This window comes from Eulemur rufifrons, chromosome 2, assembly GCF_041146395.1.
Source record: "Eulemur rufifrons isolate Redbay chromosome 2, OSU_ERuf_1, whole genome shotgun sequence".
NCBI lineage: Eukaryota > Metazoa > Chordata > Mammalia > Primates > Lemuridae > Eulemur > Eulemur rufifrons.
Genome location: NC_090984.1, coordinates 26,695,833 through 26,718,214, shown reverse-complemented (window position 1 = coordinate 26,718,214; position 22,382 = coordinate 26,695,833). Strand labels below are relative to the sequence as shown.

General features: G+C 52.3%; 1 protein-coding gene across 2 annotated transcripts in view; it reads left to right on the top strand.

The window, feature by feature from the left end:
* The window catches only part of PAQR5 (progestin and adipoQ receptor family member 5), a 33,008-nt gene that overhangs the window by 4,930 nt on the left and 5,696 nt on the right, over positions 1 to 22,382 (top strand). Inside the window, exons 1-5 of one of the 2 annotated variants that reach the window (XM_069458265.1) lie at positions 7,898 to 7,906; positions 8,189 to 8,316; positions 10,848 to 11,053; positions 15,146 to 15,272; positions 21,922 to 22,018. In XM_069458265.1, the coding sequence (XP_069314366.1) occupies positions 7,898 to 7,906; positions 8,189 to 8,316; positions 10,848 to 11,053; positions 15,146 to 15,272; positions 21,922 to 22,018 (567 nt within the window). Of the gene's footprint in view, positions 1 to 7,897; positions 7,907 to 8,188; positions 8,317 to 10,847; positions 11,054 to 15,145; positions 15,273 to 21,921; positions 22,019 to 22,382 lie in introns of those variants that run through there. The other variant, XM_069458255.1, reaches the window with a different exon arrangement.

Below are 22,382 nucleotides of genomic sequence, written 5' to 3'. Positions count from 1 at the left end.
AAAGTGTACAGTTCTTTACTGGAAACACACAGTGTTAAAAAAAAAAAAAGTGTACAGTTCAGTGGGGTTTAGCATGTTGAACACAAGAGAGTATGTTGCACAAAACCATCACCCTGATCAATTTTAGAACATTTTCATCACCCTAGAAAGAAACTGACCCATTAGCAGCTATTTTCCACTCCCCTCACTCCCAAGCCCTGGCAACACCTGAACTATTTTCTATCTGTCTGGATTTGCCCATTCTGGATATTTTATATAATTGGAATCATACAATATGTGGCCTTTTCTGACTGCCTTCTTTCGCTTTACATAGTATTTTCAATGTTCCTCTATGGGGTAGCATATATATCAGTACTTTGTTTTAATGGCTGAATAATATTCTGTTGAATGGATAGACCACAGTTTGTTTATGCATTCATCGGTTGATGGGCAGTTGAGTTGTTTCTACTTTTTGGCTATTATAAATAATGCTGCTGTGAGTATTTGTATACAGGTTTTTCGGTGGACATGTTGTCAGTTCTTTTAGGTGTATACCTAGGAGCGGAATTGCTGGATCATATGATAACTCTACATTTTTATGTTACTGATTTAACTTAATCGACTGTGGTCTGAGCATGCTGTCTGTATTATTCCCATCCTTGAAATTTGCTCAGACAAGCTTTATGGCCTAGCACATGATCAATTTTCATACATCCTCTAAGTGTGCCTGAAAATAACATAGCTCCCAATTTTTGGGAACAGTATTCCAGAAATTTGTCTGTAAGATCAAATATTTTTACTGATTTTGTTCTGTTTGATCTATCCATAATTGAGATGTGTGAAAATCTTCCACTATGGTGGCAGGTTTGTGAGTTACTCCTTACAAATAAATTAACATTTCCTTTAAGTATTTTGAGCCTGTGTTTTTTAGGTATATTCAAGTTTATAATTGTCATATCTTCCTAGTGAAGAAAAGTTCTTTTATTGTGTAGGGATTATCTTTATATCTAGTAATGCTTTCGTTTTGGGTTGTATCTGATAGTAACTTAGCAATTCCAGCTTTGTTGCTTTTGTTACCACTTCTTTGGTTTATCTCTTTCCTTTGCCTTTAATCCTTCCCCATTTTTATATTTTAATTGAATCTTGGGTAAACAGCACATGGTTGCGTTTTATTTTGTTTGACAATGTTTGTCTTTTAACTGGATTGATTTATGCGATTTATGCAAATACATACACATGATTTATTTGCATTTCTTTCAATCATCTTTTGTGCTTTTATTTGTCTTGTTTTCTCTGTCCCTTTTTTTCCCTTGCTTTCTTTGGATTGAGTTTTACTTTCTTATTTTGATTACTTTCCCATTCTATTTTTCCTCTCTACTTATTTTTATAATTAATATGCTAGAAATATTCTCTGTATCCATTACTTTAGTGGTTGCTTCAGCTGTTTTAACATGAATAGCTGTACTAGGCAAGAAGGGTCGGGCTACGCTGAGTTAAAAATTGCCCCAAATAACTCAGTGGCTTCACATAGCAAAGGTTTATTTTACGCCGCATTACATAGCCAGTGGCTAGTTGGGGGCTGAGGGACCCAGGCAGAGGGAGCATCCACCATCACCTGGCTGCACTGTCTGGAACACGTGGCCCCCAAGGTCACCATAGAAGGGGAAGAGAGAGAGGTGTCTTAGGGTGGATTCCCCAGAAACAGACTCTGAGACAAAGATTTGTGCGCAGAAGTTTATCGGGGAGTGTTTTCAGGAGCAACACCTGTAAGGACCTGAGGAAGCAGGACTGGGCAGAAGGGGAGTTTGCATCAGAGGCCTCCACCGACCACACAGGGAGCTCTGGAGTTGGGTCGGCCTTTCAGAGTGGTCCCAAACGGGAAAAGGAGGCCAGGACTACTCTGTATCCCTCACCAATGGATGTGGGCTGCCCCTGGGGAGGGAGTATACCCAGTGGTGCCCTTTGGCCAAAAGCAATCCCGTGGGAGGATGAGTGGCCCAGTTCTGGCAGTGGTGGGAAGAGTCCCTTCGGAAGTGCATCTGTGATATCCACTAAGAAAGCTCACTGCTTTTACCTGCCCTGGTCTAGAAGTAACATCAGCTAGAAAGAGTTATCTGGGTCCCCCCTAACTCTAAGAAAGTCTGAGGAATGTAGGAAAGCACATGGCATATTTGGTGAGTGCCAAGTCTCTCTATCGTACCTAAAACTTGTTGGATCTGAGGACTGATGACTTTCAATAATTATAGAAATGTATCAGTTATCTCTTCAAATACTATATCAAAACCATTGTATTTTCTCCTTCTAGAGAAATATTCTCCATTTATCTTCTTTGCTTTTTTGTATTTTCTCTCTCTTAATCTCTCTAGACTGCATCCGGGATACTTTCTTTGGATCTACTTTCAGTTGACTAAGTTTCTCTCCTGACAGGTGTAGTCTGTTATTTATTCTTTCAATGTCTGTTTAATTTCAGTTATTATTTTTCTTAATTTCTAGAAGTTATATTAGGTTCTTTTCTAATCTTGTTCTCTGTTATTTTTAAGCTTCTTCTTTAAACATATTGAACATGGTTATTTTATATTCCAAAATCTGTTCTTCCAGCTCCATTTCTGCTGTTTCTCGTTCAAGGTGTTTTGTTTGTTCTACATGTGTGCATGCTTGTATTAAAGTAAATATCCTTCAGAGAGAATTTGTTGGCTTTTTAAATTTTTTTTTTTAATTAAAAAGATTTTTTTTTTTTTTAAGAGACAGGGTCTTGCTGTGTTGCCCAGGCTGGACACAAACTCCTGGGTTCAAGCAATCCTCCTGACTCAGCCTCCTGAGTAACTGGGCCCAAAGGCACATGCCACCGAGTCTGGTGTGTATTTGCTTTTGTTACTTACCTGAGGGAACTACAAAACTTTGACCTCTTTCTATTTGTAACCACTTTCTTTTTTTTTTTTTTTTGGAGACAGAATCTTGCTCTGTTGCCTGAGCTAGAGTGCAGTGGCATCAGCCTAGCTCACAGCAACCTCAAACTCCTGGGCTCAAGCAATTCTTCTGCCTCAGCCTCCTGAGTAGCTGGGACTACAGGCATGCGCCACCATGCCTGGCTAATTTTTTCTATGTATTTTTTGTTGTCTGGCTAATTTATTTCTTTTTTTTTTTTTTTTTTTTTAGTAGAGACAGGGTCTTGCTCTTGCTCAGGCTAGTCTCGAACAGCTGACCTCGAGCAATCCTCCCTCCTGGGCCTCCCAGAGTGCTAGGATTACAGGCGTGAGCCACCGTGCCCGGCCCCATTGTCTTTTATAAATATTGTGCTGCATATAGGAAAAGCATTTTTTTTTTTTTTTTTTTTTTTGAGACAGAGTCTGGCTCTGTCACCCAGGCTAGAGTGCAGTGGCATCATCCTAGCTCACCGCAACCTCAAACTCGCAGGCTCAAACGATCCTCCTACCTCAGCCTCCCGAGCAGCTGGGAAGACAGGCGCGTGCCATCATGTCCAGCTAATTTTTGTATTTTTTGTAGAGACAGGGTGTCACTATGTTGCTCAGGATGTTCTCGAACTCCTGACCTTAAGCCATCCTCCCAAAGTGCTAGGATTACAGGCGTGAGCCACCATACGCAGCAGAAAAATCATTCATATGCTTGACTGAATATTGGACACATTGTTTTCTTAAGAACATCATACCAATGTTGTAAATTGACATTTACCTGTTGTTTAATACCAACAATGGTTGGCTATGAACTCAACCTATTTAAAGCTCTAGTAATTGCATATGTGTTGTGTGCAAGTGATGTTTTATGCTCTTTTAATTGAGAGCCTACGTATTCTCTCCCGCCGGCACTAAGCACGTTCCTGCGAGAGACAGTGGCTTACCGTCCAGCCCCGTGCCAGGCACACAGCAGGTGCTCAGTAAATGACAGGTTATGATTGATGCAATAAATCATGGTCTTCCCCTCTTTCCTCCCCATCCTCCCCCTGCCCTCAGCCAGCAAACACCTCACCAAACTCCCCCCAGTCTCTATTTCCCTGCCCTGGCTTTGTGTTCACCTTGTCCCTCTTATCTTCTTCCGTGGTGAGCTGGCCTCTGGGCAGGGGGGTGGCAGCACCCTGCTGAGGCAGGAGACCGGCTCTGAGGCCAGAGGCAGCTCCAGCGACAGGGTGTCCTGGGAGCTGTCAGAGATGCGCACCTGCACCCCAGCCATGACTGCAGTAACCCCAGGTGACCTGCACACACCTGCAGAAGCAAGTTTGAGAGGTGCTGGCTTACAGACTTTGTCATCCTGAGACACTTGTATCGGTTTGCCGGGGCTGCCAGTAACAAAATCCCACAGACTGGGGGGCTTAAACAGCAGAAAGTTGTTTTTCTCACGGTTCTGGAGGCTGGAAGTCCAAGATCAAGGTGTCAGTGGGGCTGGTTCCCTCGGAGGCCTCTCTCCTTGGCTGGCGGGTGGCCACCCTCTTGCTGCCTCTTCACAGGGTCCTCCTCTGTGGGCACAGTCCTGGTGTCTCTGCGAGTTTAAATTTCCTCTCCTTACGAGGGACGCCAGCAGGATCGGATTAGGACCCACTCTACCGGCCTCGTTTTAATCTGGCCACTTTCTGACAGACCTTATCTCCAAATGCAGCTGCATTCCGAAGTACTGGGGGTTAGGACTTCAGTGTATAAATTTTCAGAGGGATGCAATGCAGTCTATAACAGCACTTTAAAGAAGAAGAAACTGAGGCTTGGAGAAGGATGCGATAGTCCAAAATCACACTGCGGGGGGGGGGGGGGGGGGGGCGGGGCGGGGGTGCAAGGGCCATATAAGTAACCTAAACTTTTGTACCCTCATAATATGCTGAAATAAAAAAAACCAAAAAAAACAGAGTTTTAAAAAATTGAAAAAAAAATCACACTGCAGGCCAAGGGATGAGAGTTTCATCTCTGGACAGCGCCCGCCTTAGGGGCAGCGATGAATGACAATACACAGGAGGCTGGGAACGGGGGCCTGATATTTGCATTTAGGTTTCAGCTTTGCTTCCATTATTTCTGGGAACTGGGACACATGCCCTGACCTCCCCAGGCCTCAGTTTCCTTTTCTGCAGAATGGGGACAGCAACAAGCTCTTCCTCAGCAAGGTGGTTGTGAGGTGGTTGGACAGGAAGTGCGGAGTACACGTGCATGGTGCCTGCGGCCGCCCGATGCCGCTCCGCCTCTTCTCTTTCCCTGCTGTCAAAATCTGCTTATTTACCGCCAGCCAAAACTGCCCTATTATTTTTCCCCAGGTGATTTGCAGTTTAATAGCTAGAAAAGAAGCCAAAGGTTTAAAACTGTCATGGTGCAATTTTAGGCACCAGCTAGCAGGTGCACAGAGGCCTTGGCCGTGCAGGGGAGCCTTCTGGATGCCGATCCCGTGGCAGGCACCAGAGGGGAAAACTGGCTGATGCGCCCTCCCAGCCTGAGTGCCTGGGGGTTCTCACTTCTAAATAACAGGCTGCACGCGATTTGATTCCATTTCACTCTAAATTGCCCAGCCTGCAACCGGGGATGCAAGGTGGAGTCCTGCAAATCAATTCCGCTGTGCAAATAAGCAGGCGCCTGCTTACTTGGGGCTGCTTAGAAATGTGTTGAGGCAAGGATTGTAATTTGCCTTTGGGGTCAAACTGGGTTTGGAATACAAAATTGTTTCCAAATGTTTAGCTTGTCATTTCAATGCACGGAGTGCACATTCTGTGAAGATCTACCCTATGCAAAACTCTTCACTGAGGCTAGAGTGGAAACACGGAAAGAACTGTTTCCTTTCCTGCGCTCAGAGGAGCTCAGAGCAGGAGCGCACCTAACAACTAGCAGCGTGGTCCAGTAAACAGAGGTTCAGGGTGGGGAGGACAAGGGCAGGTCAGTCTTCTTCTTCCAAGCTGGAATGTCACTGTCCTGGGACAAAGGGACTCTCTTTCTTTTATTTACCCAATATCCATCTGTCGTGGTTTTGTGGGGGCTACTTTAAACCCTGCCCCTCTTGCGTGGTTAAGGTTTGGCTTCCCATCCACGTCTGGAGGCAGAATAACAGGTCAGATGGAGGCAGCTCTTTAATCTGGGCCTAGCACTGGCTTTCATGGCAAAATATCCTCCCCAGGTCTGGGGCCAGCTTCCTAAATGTGGTCAAGGTGTCCAGTTTATGGATTTCCTAGTTCCTCTGTTCCCTTTTAGCTTTTGACTCTGTCATCTCCCCCAGCCCCCTGCCCTTTTGCCCACCAGAGTGCCGGCTGGGACCCATAGAGAGAAGAGGAGTTGTCACACCCTCTGTCACCCTGGGCAGAGTGCGGGAGGCCTCTTCCTCCACCTCCGCAGCCACTGCCCACTGTGGCTGTCACTGTGTATGAGCCGCCTGCAGCCCTGCCCTGCGCACCAGGGCAGGCCACCCACATGCCCAGTGCTCTGCAGAGTCTCCTCCGCTGGCCCCTTGTCCTAAGGCCTCCTGCTTCACAGCGTCTGCTAACCTAACTCATGAAGGAACAAGTCATTAATAATTATTGCTCCTTCCTAGAGTCTGCATTGTAACGAGTGGCCAGTGCTTTAATTAATAAAAAAAAATTAAAAAGGAAGAAAGAAACTTGAAAAGTAGAATGACAGACCCTGGAGGAGCTCTTGGGAGCCGTATTTTCTGTTGGAAGGCCTCCCGGTTGCCCACCACGCACACGCCACCCCCTCCACCTGGGTGGGAGGCTGACAGCCATCGGCCCGTTTTCTTCCTTGTCATCAGCCCTGGCGGGGTGGGAATCTGCAAGTCAAGATTCCTGCTGCCGGTGATAGGAATCTGTCCACCATAAACCCGCACGTCAGCAGAACTGAATGGTGAATCAAAACCTGGAACAAATCGCTTTAATTACCTAAGACCCAAACCTAATTCAAATAGTATTTCTTCAATGGACCATGAACCAACTTCATTATCACCCCTCCCCCTAGTCTACCAGTTTAACCCAGAATTGAACTGAGAGTTCTCTAAAACTCGGAGCCACTGTTGGAAGGGAAGGTGCTGACCATCCCGCTAGCAAATCCGCCCATTTTACAGGTGAGGACGCAGAGGCCTGAGAGCTGTGGCCTGCTTAGGGCACCCCTGGGCCCGGGTTTCACTCCTTACTCTGGTGGCCCCTCATTTTCTCCACTGGTCCGTGGAACTGCTTGCCTTGGAACCTCAAGGAATAGCACAAGCTGTGTTATATATTGTATATATTTGTTTTTGCTTTTGTTTGAGACAGGGTCTTACTCTGTCACCCAGGCTGGAGTGCAGTCCTGCGATAATAGCTCACTGCAGCCTCAAACTGCAGGGCTCAAGCGATCCTCCTTCCTCAGCCTCCTGAGTAGCTGGAACTACAGGCACACACCACCATGCCTGCCTAATTTTTAAATTTTTTGCAGAGATGGGGTCTCTCTTTGTTGGCCAGGCTAGTCTTGAACTCCTGGCCTCAAGCAATCCTCCCACCTCAGCCTCCCCAAATACTGGGATTATAGGCAGTAGCCACCACGCCTGACCCTACTTCTTAGTTTAACAGAAGCTCTCCATTCAAAAATACACAATATAGGCCGGGCTGCTTGATGCCCCGTATTTCACCTGACCAGTACAAGTTTCTCATTGGTGGTGTTTTGGGGAGGAACTTGCCAGGTGGGCTGCATGCAGGGAAGGGTTGAGTGGGCCCTGCTGTGGCCAGCCTCCTCCTCTTCCCGCAGCAGCTATCAGCATCATAGTCCTCATCATCAAAAGGCCTTTATGAAGCGCCTTGGTGAATATATCCTCGCTCTGGAGGGATCTTCTGCAGAGATCTTCCCACCAGTCCCTGACACCTGGGGCTTGTCGGCTCAGACAGACAGCATATATGTCAGCTAACCAAGAAGGCAACCCACAACCGGGCTGTAGGCCCCAGGCAGAGGGTGTGAAAACGGATTCTTAGGCAACATTCATGCCAAGAGTAAGTACGTCTGGAACTGCAAAGACAGGCTGGATTCTCGAAGGGACCCTGGCCCTTGACTTCTCTCCTCCTGCTAGCTGGAGGCTTCTTGGGGGGCCTGGGGTTTTAGATGCTACCGGGAAGGAAGCGGGTGGGGAATGGAGCGGCTTGACAGGTCCAAGACTTGGGCTCAAGTGTTCCAGGTTCACAGTGCACAGCCTGGGAGAAAACTAACACCTGCCCAAGATGTTCCTCCTGAGACCTTCATGCCACCCTCTTGGTGCCTTTTTCTTCTCTCTGCAGGTGTTCCATGAGCAGGGCATCCTCTTTGGCTACCGACATCCACAGAGTTCCGCCACTGCCTGTATCCTCAGCCTTTTCCAAATGACCAATGAGACTGTCAACATCTGGACTCACTTGCTGCCCTTCTGGTATCTCTGGCCCCCTTGACTGGCCCGTCTCATTCAGGAGCCCTGGGGACCAGGCCTTCTTGCAGACACAGCCGGGGTTGGGAGGGCTGAGATTCTGTGCTGGGATTTGGGGATCCCCACGGGTGCATGAGTGTGAGGTGAGTGTGTGATGGAGGGGGAGAAGTTGGGTCTGCCACTGGGATGAGTTTGGGGGCATGGATGGTGGTAGGACTTGAGGGGCTCCCAATAGCTCCCCAGTCCTCCCCTGCTCCCCTGCTCCAGTGCCTGATTTGACAGCATCTTCATCTCCTTCAGTCTTACAGGCTTCCTGGGTCTCCCAGGAGCCTTGGTTAAAATGTCACTAGCTTGAGCAAGTCACTTAACCTCTCTGAGGCTCACATTTTTCTACCTGCAAAGCAGGTGCCATGGTCTGCAGCTCTCCCAGGGTTGCTGTGAAGATTTGGGGAGAAAACGTTGGTAGAGGCATCGAGCACAGAGCTGTGGGTGCTCCATAAGCAACTGGGTGGCCTGGCCCAGGCACACTGTGATGGAGCCAGCTAAGAGCAGGCTCCGGGAAGTGATCACACAGAAACGGGAGTTGCCAGGGAGGCAAAGAGGTGCTTGCTGTGAGAGTTGGGGGCCGAAGGTGACCTTCACAGCCCGCATACCTTTGCTTGCTGAGTGGACAGTGAAGACAGGACCAAAGCACGGGAGGCCTCAGGCTCACAGCACGTGGGCAGCTAGCCTGACCGGAAGTCAGAAGAAAGACCTAGGGCCAAAATGCAGGGCCAGGCTGTTTGGTTCCAGCAACCAGCCCAGCGCAGAGGGAGAGAGCCCAGTCTGGGGGCAGAGTGGGGTTTTCTGTGAGGAAGCGTTTAGCCCTGGGCCTGCGGACTGGGTAAGGTAGCAGCCCAGCCCTGCTTAAGGGGGCCATTTGTCATTCTAATTTTCTACTTAGGTAAAAAGCATACAGGCTGATGAATCATAACACTGCAGAAGGAAACACAGTCAGGCTCATTCTCCTCCCTGGAGTGCCCAGGACGACCTGTTTCCTGAGCATCCTCCCGGAGCCCTTCTGGGGATGCAGGAGCATCTGTGACATGCATGTCCCCCGTGCCCGCCTCTTCCCCTGCTGCTCTCTCCTGGCCTCTCTCCCTTGGACATCTCACTCTGTCAGCACCTGCAAGTCTCCCTGGCTTAGAACAGCTGCCTGGTGTTTCATTTTATAGATGAACCATAGTTGACTTGGGCTCTTTTGAGATTTGTGCTGCTACAAAGAGTAGATGCCCTGTCAGTCCTAGTTTGTTGGTCTTGAGCTCTGTGCATGGCTCCCTGTGGGGTGATTTTTAGCTATATTACAGCTGAGCCACACTGGCCGAGTCACCCCACTGCCTGTGGCAGCCCCACACCACGCCAGGCTCTCAGAGACGATCCCGACTGAGCATCACAGAGCAGCAGGGGGGAGCCTAGGGAAGCCTAAGAAAATGGTACCACCGAACAATCTGGACGACTAAAGGATACGTTTTGAGAAAAAGCAAATAGCTTAAGCTTTACTTCTGCTGGGACAGGAGGAGAAAGACCATAAGTGTGGCCAAAAGGATTTAGCTATGCTCCTTCAGTTCCTGCGAGAAGAGCTTTGCGGAGTCTCTTCCCCTGGATAAATCAGCAGAAAAGGGAGCCAGCTCTCTGGGAGTGGTGTGTGGCAGTGTGGTGCTCTGCAGGCAGGACCCCATGCATGGAGGACAGACCAGGCAGATCCGAGGCAGAACGGCGCAGTACTTCTGAGTGGAGATCTAGGCTTGGCTGAAAGTCAGCGGTTCAGAAAAGAAATTGTAGTCCTAGGGGAGGAAGAGTGTGGAAGAGGAGGGAGAAAACGGTCCCCTTGTCCCCTGGACTTTCAAGGCTCCACCTGGGGGATTGTGTCTGTTTGAGGAGCTTTCCTTCAAGAGGGACATAGACAAACTAGAGGGGACAAAGGCAAACCACGAGGATGGTGGTGACGCCAAGTTTGGATCCTGGGAGGAATGATTGAAGGAATTGGGGTTATTTAATGTGAAGTTCAAGGAGGTGGAGGCGGGTAGGAAGACTGCCTTAAAATACTTGATGGGCTTGTTTTCTATGATTCTTATGAGAACTAAGGCCAATCAAATGGACATAGCTTCCAGGGACACAAATTTGAGCTCAATGAAGGAGAACTTCCCAACACTCAGAGCTGCCTTGGGAGGTGGTGAGCCTCCCATCCCTGGCAGCATGTAAGCTGAGGCTGGAGAATTACTTGGGCAAGATGCTGTAAGAGGGATTCCATTACCACATGAAGCGGGGATTAGACTAGATATACCTGAAGGCTTTCTCATCATCCTACGTGCCCATTCCCAACTTACTGCCTCTCAGTTAAAAAAGGACCCACCCAACCTCCACAGCACACAGTATGTCCCCAGAGTGAGCACACGGAGCAGTCAGTCATCACAGGAAAACGCAGGCAGAAGACAGTCAGGTGACGATCTAAGAGGAACCCCCGTTGTGGAGGTTGAGTGGGCCCCGCTGTGTTCCAGGTTCTTTGTGTGGAGGTTTGTGACTGCACTGTATGTGACAGACATCCAGAATGACAGCTACTCCTGGCCCATGCTTGTGTACATGTGCACCAGCTGCGTGTACCCCCTCGTGTCCAGCTGTGCGCACACCTTCAGCTCTATGTCCAAGAATGCCCGGCACATCTGCTACTTCCTGGACTATGGCGCCGTCAACCTCTTCAGCCTGGGTACGTGCGGCCCTGCTCTTGCTGTCCCACTCTCCCCGTCCCCTGTGAGCTGGGGTCACCATACGGCTTTGGTGGGTGTGCAGAGGAGTCAGGGGAATGCCAGTGCCCATCGAGGTTCCCGATGAGTGTTCTGTAAGAAACTTGTCTGTAAGTTTGTGCTAGATATTTAGCTACCGGCTCCCTGGGGCTGTCAGCCCTGATCTGCAGTATTTGCCAATTTCCATGGTGTAAATACTCCCACCGTGGCCAGCTTCAAGCTACCAATATGACATCACCGAATGCAGAGGTGGAAAGAGACATGATGGATTTAATTGCAAGTTTACATAATTTAATTTTTAATCATGGCTGTTTTTAACAATCGGCTTGCAAGATCCTGGCAACTTTAATGTTGGCTCTCACAGGCCAGGATGAGCCGGCTCTGGCACATCAGAGCTGGTCTCTGTCCTGTGTGTCCAGAGGCTGACAGCACTTAGAGAGATTTGCTCAAAGTGCCACCGGAGGAGAGTGGCGAACCCAAAGTTGGTGAAGTTGAGTGTTGACATCCCCAATCTCATTGTTTTTTTAAGTACGATGCCCCTCCTCTTGCCTCCTCTTCTCCCCTCCACTGTGGGCACCCACCCGTCTTCCTCTCTCTGGCCCTGCTCTAGGTGTGAAAGCCAATGCTTGTCTTCCCTTGCCCAAGAGGTTGTCCCCGGCACCTCCATCCCCCATCTCTCTCTGCCTTCCGCAGTGCATGTGTACACACACACACACACACACACACATACACACACATGCACATGTCTCTAAACTCTGCTGTCCTGTCCCCACCGCTTGCTAAAACTGCTGCCAAAGCCCCGGCCTCCTCCTGGCTGTTGGGATGGATGCAGGCATTTGGGGCCTTCTCTTCTGGGATCTTCCACCAGCCTTTGACACAGGGTCCCTCCTGCCTCCTCAAATCCCCTCTTTCTGTGGCCCCTGTAGCATCAGCCCCTCCCAGTGGCCCTCCGCCCTCACACTCTCATTCTCCTGTGCCGCCCCTTCTGCTCTCCTTCACACATGGCCGGGTCGGGCCTTGGGCCTCTTCTCTTACATCACCCAGCTCCCCAGGGATGTCGTCCATGCCCACCGTCTCTTAACACCACTGGATAAACCCCACCTCCACCAACCTGAGGCCCAGGCCACCTGGGAGCTGTGAGACCAGGAGTGTCTGCCTGCTCCCACCCTGCCCCTTCCCTAATGCCCCAGGGCCCACCGCCCACCCATCCTCCCTGTGAGAAATCTGCAGCTTACCTCAAGTCTGATCTAATCAGTTACCCAGTTCAGCTGAGCGACTCTTCTACCTGCTCTGCGTGGCTCTGCCCCCGTCTTGGCTCAGGCCCCAGCCTGTCTCCTGCCCCATCCACCCCACCCTCCAGGCCACCCAGCTGCCCTCACCCAGGCTTCAACGCCTTCTACCAAGCCGCCCTCCCACTTGGGGCCCCTCATTTCCTGGGATGCCGTCCAAATCCCTTAGCCAAGGTTTCCTTGGCCCTCGACCTCCTGCCCCAGACTCGTGTGTTGGGTGCAGGCATTTTGGAGTCATCGCTACACGGCATTTTGGAGTCATCGCTACACGGCAGGCCTTGTGCCGAGCCGGTGACTGTCACTGAGGGGCAGCATGATGCTGATGCTGTGCTTAACGGCCTGGGTTCTGGAGCCTGACTCCCCCACTCCCAATTGCTACTCACTTCTGCGAGAGTTTCTTAATCTCTCCAGGCCTCAGTTCTCTCATCCACAAAATTGGCATAATATTGTCTTCATAGGAACGTTCTGATGATTAAGTGTGTTTTGAGTGAAGCTCTCAGAACAGTGGCTGGCCCCTAGTAAGCTTTGGGTGGCCGTTACCACGATTATCTTGCTGGCCCTGAGGGCAGACCCCTGAGGCAGGCACCCTCATCATACCTGTGCTCCAAGTGCAGAAGATGAGGCACCTGCAGGTAAGTGACCAGGGCTACGCAGCTCGTAAATGGCAGGGCCAGGGTGAGAACCGCCTGTGCATTGTCTCTTCCTCCGTCACTGGGCACACTGTCCGCGTACCGGTGCCCGCAGCACCATGGTCTCCCTTCTCTGCACCCTCACGTGGGCCATTCCCTGGGACTCCCTCCTCCCTTCCCTGCAGGGCCTTCAAGGCTCTGCCCAGGGTGGGGGGCCCTGCCCTGTGACCCTCCTCCAAGCCCCTGGCCTGGGCCTGCCTCCCTCATGGCTCTGATCCCAGCCTTGTCAGCAGTTTCTTTGCTGGGAGCAACCCCCTGAGCACAGGAGGTGTGTCTTTCATATTTGGCTTTCTGTCCCGGTGCTTGACATGGGACAGTGTTTAGCAAACATGGAAGGAAGGTCCACAGTGAGAGCCTACTGTGCCATCTGGGACGCCCAGCTCCCCCTCCTCACCTCTCCCCTCCTCCCACCCCCTCAGCCCCTGTCACTGAGTGTGGCAGTCCTGCAGCTTCCTCCCTGCTTCCACCTGCTCCTCCTGGGGGGCCATCCTGTGCACTTTCACTAGGTGTTGGTCTCTTAACCCCCTACTCAGAATCCTTCAGTGGCTCCCTATTGCCTGAAAGAGGACGTTCACCCTCCTTAGCCTGGCACCCAAAGCTGTCCCTGCTCCTGCTCCCTGGAGAGCCCCCCCTGCCCTCTGGCACCTGTGAGGATCCTGGCTGACCTCCCAGGCTGTGCTCCCAGATGCGGTGCCCGACGTCCCGCTCGCCCTGACCCCATGCCCTCCTCCAGGCTCTCATCAGCTTTGCTTCCCGCTGCAGCTTTGGGCAGGTCTGAGGCTCCCTCCCTCCTGTCGGGCCCAGAGCTTGGCGCACACTTCAGTTCCGTCAGCATCCACTGAGTGAACGCTTCCTGGTCCAGTTGGGAACTGCCCCTGTACCAGGCCGGGAGAAGGGCTCGTCTGTCCCCTGGAGGCAGCACCCAGCTGGAATCTGATGGGCAGCCCGTAGGGGTGGGACACATGTGGCCGGCATCACTAGATCTGCCTGGCAAATGACAGAAAAGGCACAAGTTGACCCTGCATGGCCCAAGGCCTGTGTCAGCCTTGAGCTAGGGTCCCAAGGTTCTTGATGTCTTTGGAATAACAAGTGACCTTAGATGTATCCCTCAGGCCCTGGGCTTGACAGCTTGAGGCTGCCTCTTCCAGAGGGGACCTCAGCAGGTCAGGGTGCAGGTCCAGGCCCCTCTCCCCAGGTGAAGCACACCTGTCCCCTTCAGGAGGGACAGTAATCTCTATTCTTCAAAATGAAGGTTTCACAAACAAGGCTCTAGAAGGTCCTTCGGTAACCCTTCTCTCACAAACTCCTACACCTAAAACAAAATACAGCACCCAGCCTCTCCGCTGGCCTGTCCCCCAGCCCGCTGATATGACATGCCCCACCTTGGCAAGGGCCCTCCCTCCAACACTGATCTGTCCACAGGGGCAGCCCTGTCGCCAGCAGGTGCAACGTGCACGCTCAGGGTAGAGCTGAGCACGCTGGGCTTCCATCGTGGGCAGCAGAACACAGTTGACAGCGGGGACCCTGTCACTAAACTGCCTGGGTTTGAAGCCTGATTTTGCTACTCTCTGGCTGTAGGACCCTGGGCGAGTCACTCAACCTCTCTGTGCCTCTGCTTCCTCATCTGTGAGACAAGGATAAGTGCAAGAGTTCTGTGGGAGAGTGGTCGTAAGGGTTGTGTGATATAATACGTGGAAGGCCCTTGGAGCAATGCTGAGCTCGTAGTAAATGCTCAGGGTGGGGTGTGGGCAGGCAGAGGGGAGAGGGGACATTCTGGGAGGGGCAGTGGCACAAACAAGGGTGTAGAGCCAGGACTGTGGTGGGTCCTAGGGACAGGCGAGCTCACTGGCTCTAATTCCTGCTATCTTTTTTTTTTTTTTTTTTTTGGCTTTCACTCAAGCAAACTCGTTGGTTGGAGCGTGAGCATAAGGAATGTTGTTAGGGGGATGACTATGCTAGTATGCTTGTTTGTGCAGCTCGTTGTAGAAGTGAACTGCCCAAAACACCGAGGCAGGCTGGCAGGTCCCCGTGGAGCCAAGGCCTGGCCTCTTTCCCAAGGCTGGCTTTTCTCCCCCAGGCTCGGCCATCGCCTACTCCGCATACACGTTCCCGGACGCGCTGGTGTGCACCACCTTCCATGACTACTACGTGGCCCTGGCTGTGCTGAACACCATCCTCAGCACAGGGCTGTCCTGCTACTCCAGGTACTAGTGCTCTGACCTGGTGGGAGGGGAGGGGAGGGAGGGCCTAGCGTGCAGCTCCATGGGCCCTTTGAGGGTCCGGGTAAGAGGTGGGCTCAGTGGAACGGGCACGTGGGAGCTGGGACTCGGTGGACTTCCTATGGCTGGGCAGGACTGGCTTCCCGGATACGCAGGCTGTGTAGTCACCCCATGCCCCGTGCTCAGAGAGCCTCATACTTGGTTTAATACTCTGCTGTCTTGAACTTCTTAATAATTTTTGAACAAGGGAGCCCTGCACTTTGGTGTTGTACCAGGCCCTACAAACTATGTAGTAGGTCTTTCTACTGGGTAAGTCACTTACCCTCCTTGAACTTCAGTTTGCTCATCTAGAAAATGGGGCCCTTACATACACCTCTGCGATGAAGGTAAGGATTACAGGTAATGTACCCAGGGCACCTGGCACAAGCCTGGCACAGAGGAGACGCCCCATAAAAAGGCAGTCCGCTAACAGTGAGTGATGGGCCTGCCGCCAGGTGCATGTGATGGACGCGGATGATATTCAAATGTCCGATGCGTCCCCATGCTATGAGTTATGCCCAGCTCACTGGCTCTAATCCCTGCTATTTTTCTAACTTTCACTCAAGAAAACTCACTGGTTGGAGTGTGAGTGCAAGGAACGTTGTTAAGGGGATAACTACACTAGAGTATTCAGCTCTTTGTAAAAGTGAACTGCCCCAAAGCTCTACTTCCCTAAATTACTTAGGATGCTTTGCAAATGGTTGTGTCAGGGTGACAGCCCTGTCTAGATAGCGCCAAGGTACTGGGTCTTTCCAGGCTGGGGACCTTCCGCTCAGGTCAGGAAAAGCGCTGAGGTGGGCCGGGCACACCAGAGTTCGCTGTCCCCCAGCAGCTACCCACCGAGGACTGCTCAGCCCACCACACTCCCCCTCCCCAGGGAAAAACAGGGAGGGTGAGACATGCCCCTGTGACTTCTCCAGAATGATTTTGGCTCCAGCTTCCTTTGGGTGGGACTCAGGACTTGTGGGACTGAGGGAGAGTAGGCACGTCTCACAAACTTGACAAACTGGTTTTGTTTTGTTTTTTACTGGAAAAATAGATTCTGAAACAGCATCAGGAATACTTGCCCCAACTTGCTTTCCATTTACCTGTCCTGGGAGCTGCTTTCTGTGGGAGTGAAAGGCTCCTTTCTAGGAGTTCCCACTGTGGGTGAAGCCGGTGTAACACACGTACAAAGGTCACACCGGTGCTGAAAGCAGCCCCAAAGAGACGAGGCACAGCGGGTGGAGGGGTGGGCTCTCCGACGGGCACTGGCCCGGGAACCTGGACACCTGGACCTGGTCCTTGGACCAGTCGCTGCCACTGTCTGGTGGTTCCTCCAGGGCTGTGTGGCTCTGGTGTTTGGAATTTAGGATGAGAGGGAAGACAGCACTGTGGGTTGAGGAGGCAGAGAAGGGTTTGTAGGTGTGGAAGAAACAGCCCCAGAGTTAATGATCCAAGACTGCTTCCCCAGGGGCTCAGAATGCAAATCCTAGAATACTTGCTGCTTTTTTTAAAAAAAAAAAAAAAGCTCCATGAATCACCTATAAGCCACCAGGGTAGCTTGCTGTCCTCTAGCCAGGAGTCCTCCTTGATCGTTCACATACAATGGATGGGTCTTTTGGACATGGCATGCCTGGTGTGTTTGGACAAACCTGTTTGGCAGGGCAGCTTTGACAGGCATCTCTTGAGTGCCCAAGTTTGGGGCTTCTCCCCTTGGCAAGGAAATAGATTATTTCTGTTTATTTATGGAGCACATCTGTGGCTATTCCACCCACCCACCCAACATTCCTCCAATGCCTGCCATGCCCCAGGAACCATGGTAAGAGCTAGGAGTGCCAGGAGGAGTAAGACGCTGCCCTTACATGGTACAGTAGGAGAGGCAGACTGTAGATTCCCCAAAAAACCCAGCATGGGGCCATCATTTCCTTTGGAGTGTAGACAAATAATGATAATGCAAAATACCATCTGCTTGGATACATGGAGGTTCCGAGAAAGGGCAGTAGTCCTAAGGAGGGAGGTGGGACACTTCAGCTGGAGAGCAGGGAAGGGCCTTTGTGACAGAGTGAACAGCCCGGACAAGGGTGAGGATGCCAGAGAGGGTGGGCCTGTGCGGGAAGCCACAGGGAACATCAGAGCTGCCAGAGCCTGCACAGGTGGGAGCAGGCAGTGGCCAGAGAGGGACTCGGAGGGCTGGCTGGGGGTGTGTGTCCCCTGGGGTCTGGCCCTCTGCTCATGAAGGAGGAGAAACTCCTAGGAAGGGAATTCTGTGCCCTGAGGGGCTTCCACGTGTGTTAAGAGCCCCTGATGTGGGTGTTGCAGGGTGTCAGGGGCAGGAGATGGGGACCGTGTTGGGACAGAAAGGGAGGAAGGGGGCAAAAGCCACATTCTCAGAGCCAAAGGGCGAGTGGGTGTCCCGTCTGTGGCCCTTCGGGTTCCCTTTGCACCTCGTTCTTGTTCCACGTTCCCGAGTCCGTGGCTTCCCTGCTCTTAGAAGGCCTGTCCTTCCAAGCTTTCATTCCCTGTCTCTGACCTCGTGTCTGGGGAGCGAGGACAGTGACGCATGCGCAGGAGGGACGCTGGCCCTGTGTGCGCGAGAAGCAGGTAGAGAGGAGGACTGGGGCACGGGGCGGGGGGGGATTTCAGACCTGCTCCCCTACAGACTGGCTGTGTGGCCTCGGGCCAGCCACTGCCCCCTCTGGCTTCAGTGTCTGCACCCTCAGTAAGGGTATCTGAGAAGACTCGCCTGGGTTGGGCACCCTACGATGCCAGCGCCGCAGAGTCCTTTCCCTGCCTCTCCCCCTGCTCCTTCGGTCCCAGGTGGCGGAGGAGTGGCAGAGAACCACCTTCCCCTCCCCAGGGGAAGCATTAGCTCGTTAGTTACCCACATGCTTACCAGAACATCAGGGTTTAAATGGCATTCGTTCCATTACAGCGCAGACCATTAGGGTCAGTCTCAACTTAGAGAACTTTGCAGTCCCCGGGGTGGTTTTTTGGTTCCTATTATTGTTATAGTTCAAATGAGTATGTTCCGGAAAGCTGCCTTCTCATTCGGGAGCACGTGTGAGGGGAATGCGCGAATACGTGCGTCTTGGAGCAAGGTGAGCGTGACCAGCCCCGGGTCTGCTCGTCCTGCTGGCTGTCCAAGTGCTCGCTGCACGGCACAAGGCGCTGTGGACCGTCCACATCCATGCAACGCATCCAGCTGCAGATTGTTTTGACAAAGAGCTGCTGAATGAAATGCGCCGTGGTCAGTGCCGTGAGGGGAGAGATTAACGTCCATCCCTGGTGGAAAGTGAGCGGCCCGTGAGGATGCCCTGGCGGTGCAGAGGGGCGGGAGCTGGCCTGGAAGCGGGTTTGGGGGTTGGAGGTGGAGATGGAAGGCTTGTGCACGCGCCTTTGCAATAGAACGAATTTTCCCCCGGCCCACTAGTTTCGAGCACTAGTTCCAGAATTCCGGTTGCTAATTCTTCCAGCTTTGTTGCAACAAGATTTATCAGGTTTTAGAACAGACTGGTATTGCATTGACCCTCACTTAATGAAGGCTTCTCCTAAACTCCAGTGTTTCCTGCCAGCCTCATTCTGGGCAGAGGCGGCTGGGCTCCCTACAAACCAGCCCTTCAAGCCTCGGGTGCAGGCAGGCTTTGGAGACGGTGGGGCTGTGGGTGCTGTGGAGGGTGCCGTGGCTCTGGCCCCACTCCTCAGCCTCTGGCTGTGGGGACACCCTGTGGCCTGACATGGAATTGCATCTTGGTAGTGGGAAGCCCCTCTCTGTGGCTACTGCGCCTTCTGCTTTTTTTTCTCTTTTGCTGTCTCTCTTCTGTTCTGCTTTTCTCCTTCTTTTGTTCCCTGTAGACTCGGCTTTGCAGCTGGAGAGGCTGACCCATTTGCCCCTGGGGGAGCACTTTATCAGGCCGGGCGAACTGTTGTCTCAAGTTGCAGGAAATCCATGCTTTGGGGGATGGCTCTCGCTGGCCACAGCCAGATTTCTCCGTGTGTAAGTGGCACAAGAGGCACGCTGTAGGAGCGACCCTCTCTCAACGCAGGATCGGCAGGGGCGGCAGTGCAGAGGGCAGGAGGGAGCGGGCCTGCCGGGGTGGACTGAGGAGCCAGTGGAGGCAGGTACCGTGGCTCTCGGGGTGTAGGGAAGGGTGAAGGCTGTCGGTGGCCTGAGACCTGCTCAGCCTGCTTGGGGGAGGTGCGCGGGGGTGACACTTGGGAGCCAGACAGCCCTGAGTTTACCTCCTACCTTTGCTTCTTATCAGCTCATCTGACTTTAGGCAAATCACCCAGAACCAGTCTGTTCACTCCTGTTGCAGTGTTCTAGTCCAACACAGCTATTAATACAAGATGGGGAGGGGAAGAGAATGGAGCCCCTAACAATAGATACATTTTGTTTTGTTTTGTTTTGTTGAGACAGAGTCTCTCTCTGTTGCCTAGGCTAGAGTGCTGTGGTGTCATCATAGCTCACGGCAACCTCAAATTCCTGGGTTCAAGCGATCCTTCTGCCTCAGATTCCTGAGTAGCTGGGACTACAGGCATGCGCCACCATGTCCGGCTAATTTTTTCTGTATATATTTTAGTTGGCCAGATAATTTCTTTCTATTTTTAGTAGAGACCAGGTCTTGCTCTTGCTCAGGCTGGTCTTGAACTGCTAATCTCAAGCAACCTTCTCACCTCGGCCTCCCAAAATGCTAGGATTACAGGTGTGAGCCACAGCACCCAGCATATGTTTTTTAAAAGCTGCTGTTTAGTAAGCGTGACTCTGCTATGCACGATTCTAAACACTCTGTAAGCATCGTTTGTCAAATCCTTGCAACAGGGGGGTACCGTTATTGTCCCTCTGTTATACACGAGGACTGGGAGGCATACAAAGGTTAAGTGTGTCCTGATCAAGCATTCCACGTGAAATCACGGTACCGCATGGCCTCACCTCTCCCAGAGTTTGTGGTTTAATCCACGGCTGTGGTTCTTTTTTGGGGGATGATGGAGCGAGGTCCCTTCTTCATTCTCCTTGAGCTTCTCTTCCTTCTTCACCCAGTACCTGCTGTGTACCTCTCTGATTTAGGGACAGGGGAGGAAAGAAGAGGAAGCAGGCTGATGGGCTGGAGTGAGGCTGGAGCATGTCTTTGGAGGCTGTCAGGCTTCTCAGGGCCTGCAGAGGTGTCCCTTGCCCGTGGAGCAGGGATCCCTATGCAGGCTGTTTTTGCTCGGCTGCCCTGGGGACTGGGTGGAACACATCAGCCTGGACAATGTCCACATCTCAGACATGCTTCTGGGCTGGGTCTGGGGGATCCAGACCTGGCCAGCCTGATGCCTGTCTCCAGGGAGGGCTCCCCGCCCACCCAGATGTGGGATACAGGCAGCAGCGGGGTTTATGGGCAGGTGGCTGCACTGGCTCATAGAGGACATGACAGCTGGGCCAGAAGCAATGGGCCTGGGTTCAGAGGGAGCACAGATGCTGTTTGCAGGAGAAAGGGCAGTCTTGTGGTCTGGGACTGAGGGTCGGGGAGCAGAGGTGGGAGCGGCAGCAGGACTTAGATCCCATCCCACCAGAGAGCGTGACGAGAGGCAGAGCTGTCAGCAAAGGTTGAGAGGGCCTGAATGCATGCGTTGCCTCTACAGAAGCATTAGGACAGCCACCCCAAGAGCCTTGGCACAGTGTTCTGCGTAACACCCCTGCTGGCTTCCCAAAGGAGGACCCAGCCCTCCACAGTACACCTCAGCGTCCAAGTGGGCTCTGCACCTGTCCCTGCCTCCTGCGCTCAGCTGCCAGCCGGGGCATGCGAGCACTTCCTTCCTTGGGCCTCCGTTCAGGGATGTGGTTTTGTGTGGACATCCTCCTGGCCCTCTCTGTCCTCCCCGTGTCCAGCCTGCCATCTGTGCTGCCCAGCTCCCCACACCCTCAGCTGCTGCCCCGCAGGCAGGACCCAGGCAGGACCCAGGCAGCTGAGGCCCTGTCATGTTCTTTCCTCTCTTCATGACAGTCAGCACCACTGTTTTAATGCTGGTGCCATCTGTCTTTGGATAGGAGGCAGGTGGGGCGGTGAGGAAGGTGAGAAGGAAAGATTTCACATTTACTTAGTCTTCCCAGGCCAGCATCCCTGTGCATAGTAGAAATATTCCAGAAACCTCTCCAAGGCTCATACACTCCTTGAACCCAGGTCTGCATGGGAATCACCTGGGTGGCTCTGGTCAGCTGGGTGCGTCTCAGCCTCTGCAGGGTGTGCTCACCCGGGGGTCTGCGCCAGTGGCCCACCCACGCTCCCTCCACATCTCTCTGTCCTGGCAGTTACTAGACGTTTAAAAGGCTCTTTGGCAGTTAAATAACTTGGCTCCTGAATTTCGGCCAGTGCCTCCTCTCTGGCTTGGGCTGGATGCCACTGCTTCTCACGTGCAAGGAGATGGTTTCTCTGGGGGTCTTTTCACCTCTGAGATTTGTCACCTCCGTCGGGGCGGGAGAAATGGATGAGGGTGGCCGCAAGAAGTTGTGCAAAAACGCCTGTCCCCTGTTGATTACCAGAGCCCTCAGGAGTTTTGAGCATGTGCATGTGTGTGTGTATAAGTTACTGAAACTCTTTTCTTTCTGTTTCTCCCCTCTCCTTCCCTGATTTAGGTTCCTTGAAATCCAGAGGCCCAGGCTTTGTAAGCTGCTCCGCATCCTTGCCTTTGCGTATCCCTACACCTGGGACTCCCTCCCCATCTTCTACAGGGTAAGGGCCGGCGGCATCTCCTCTCTGCCTGTTGGCGACACTGGGGAGGCGGTTTCCTGAGTTTCTGGGGGTCAAAGCCTGCGCTGGGCACCGCAGGACACAGCGGGAGCCGAGACCCGGGTGCTGCTGTGCTGGCCCTTGAGGAGAGGTTAGGAGACAGCGTGGACAGAGAGGTCCTGGCGGGCAGCATGAGTGGGGCTTGGGAACATTTGCAGAGCCAGGCAGGGCAGGCGCCTGGGCTTAGGAGAGGGAGCCATGTACTCGCTCCCAGTCCTGGGGCAAGTTCTCTCCACTTTGATTCTCCTCCGCTGTAAATGGGCATGATGATAACCCTGCCATCGGGCTGTGGGGAGGATTACACGAC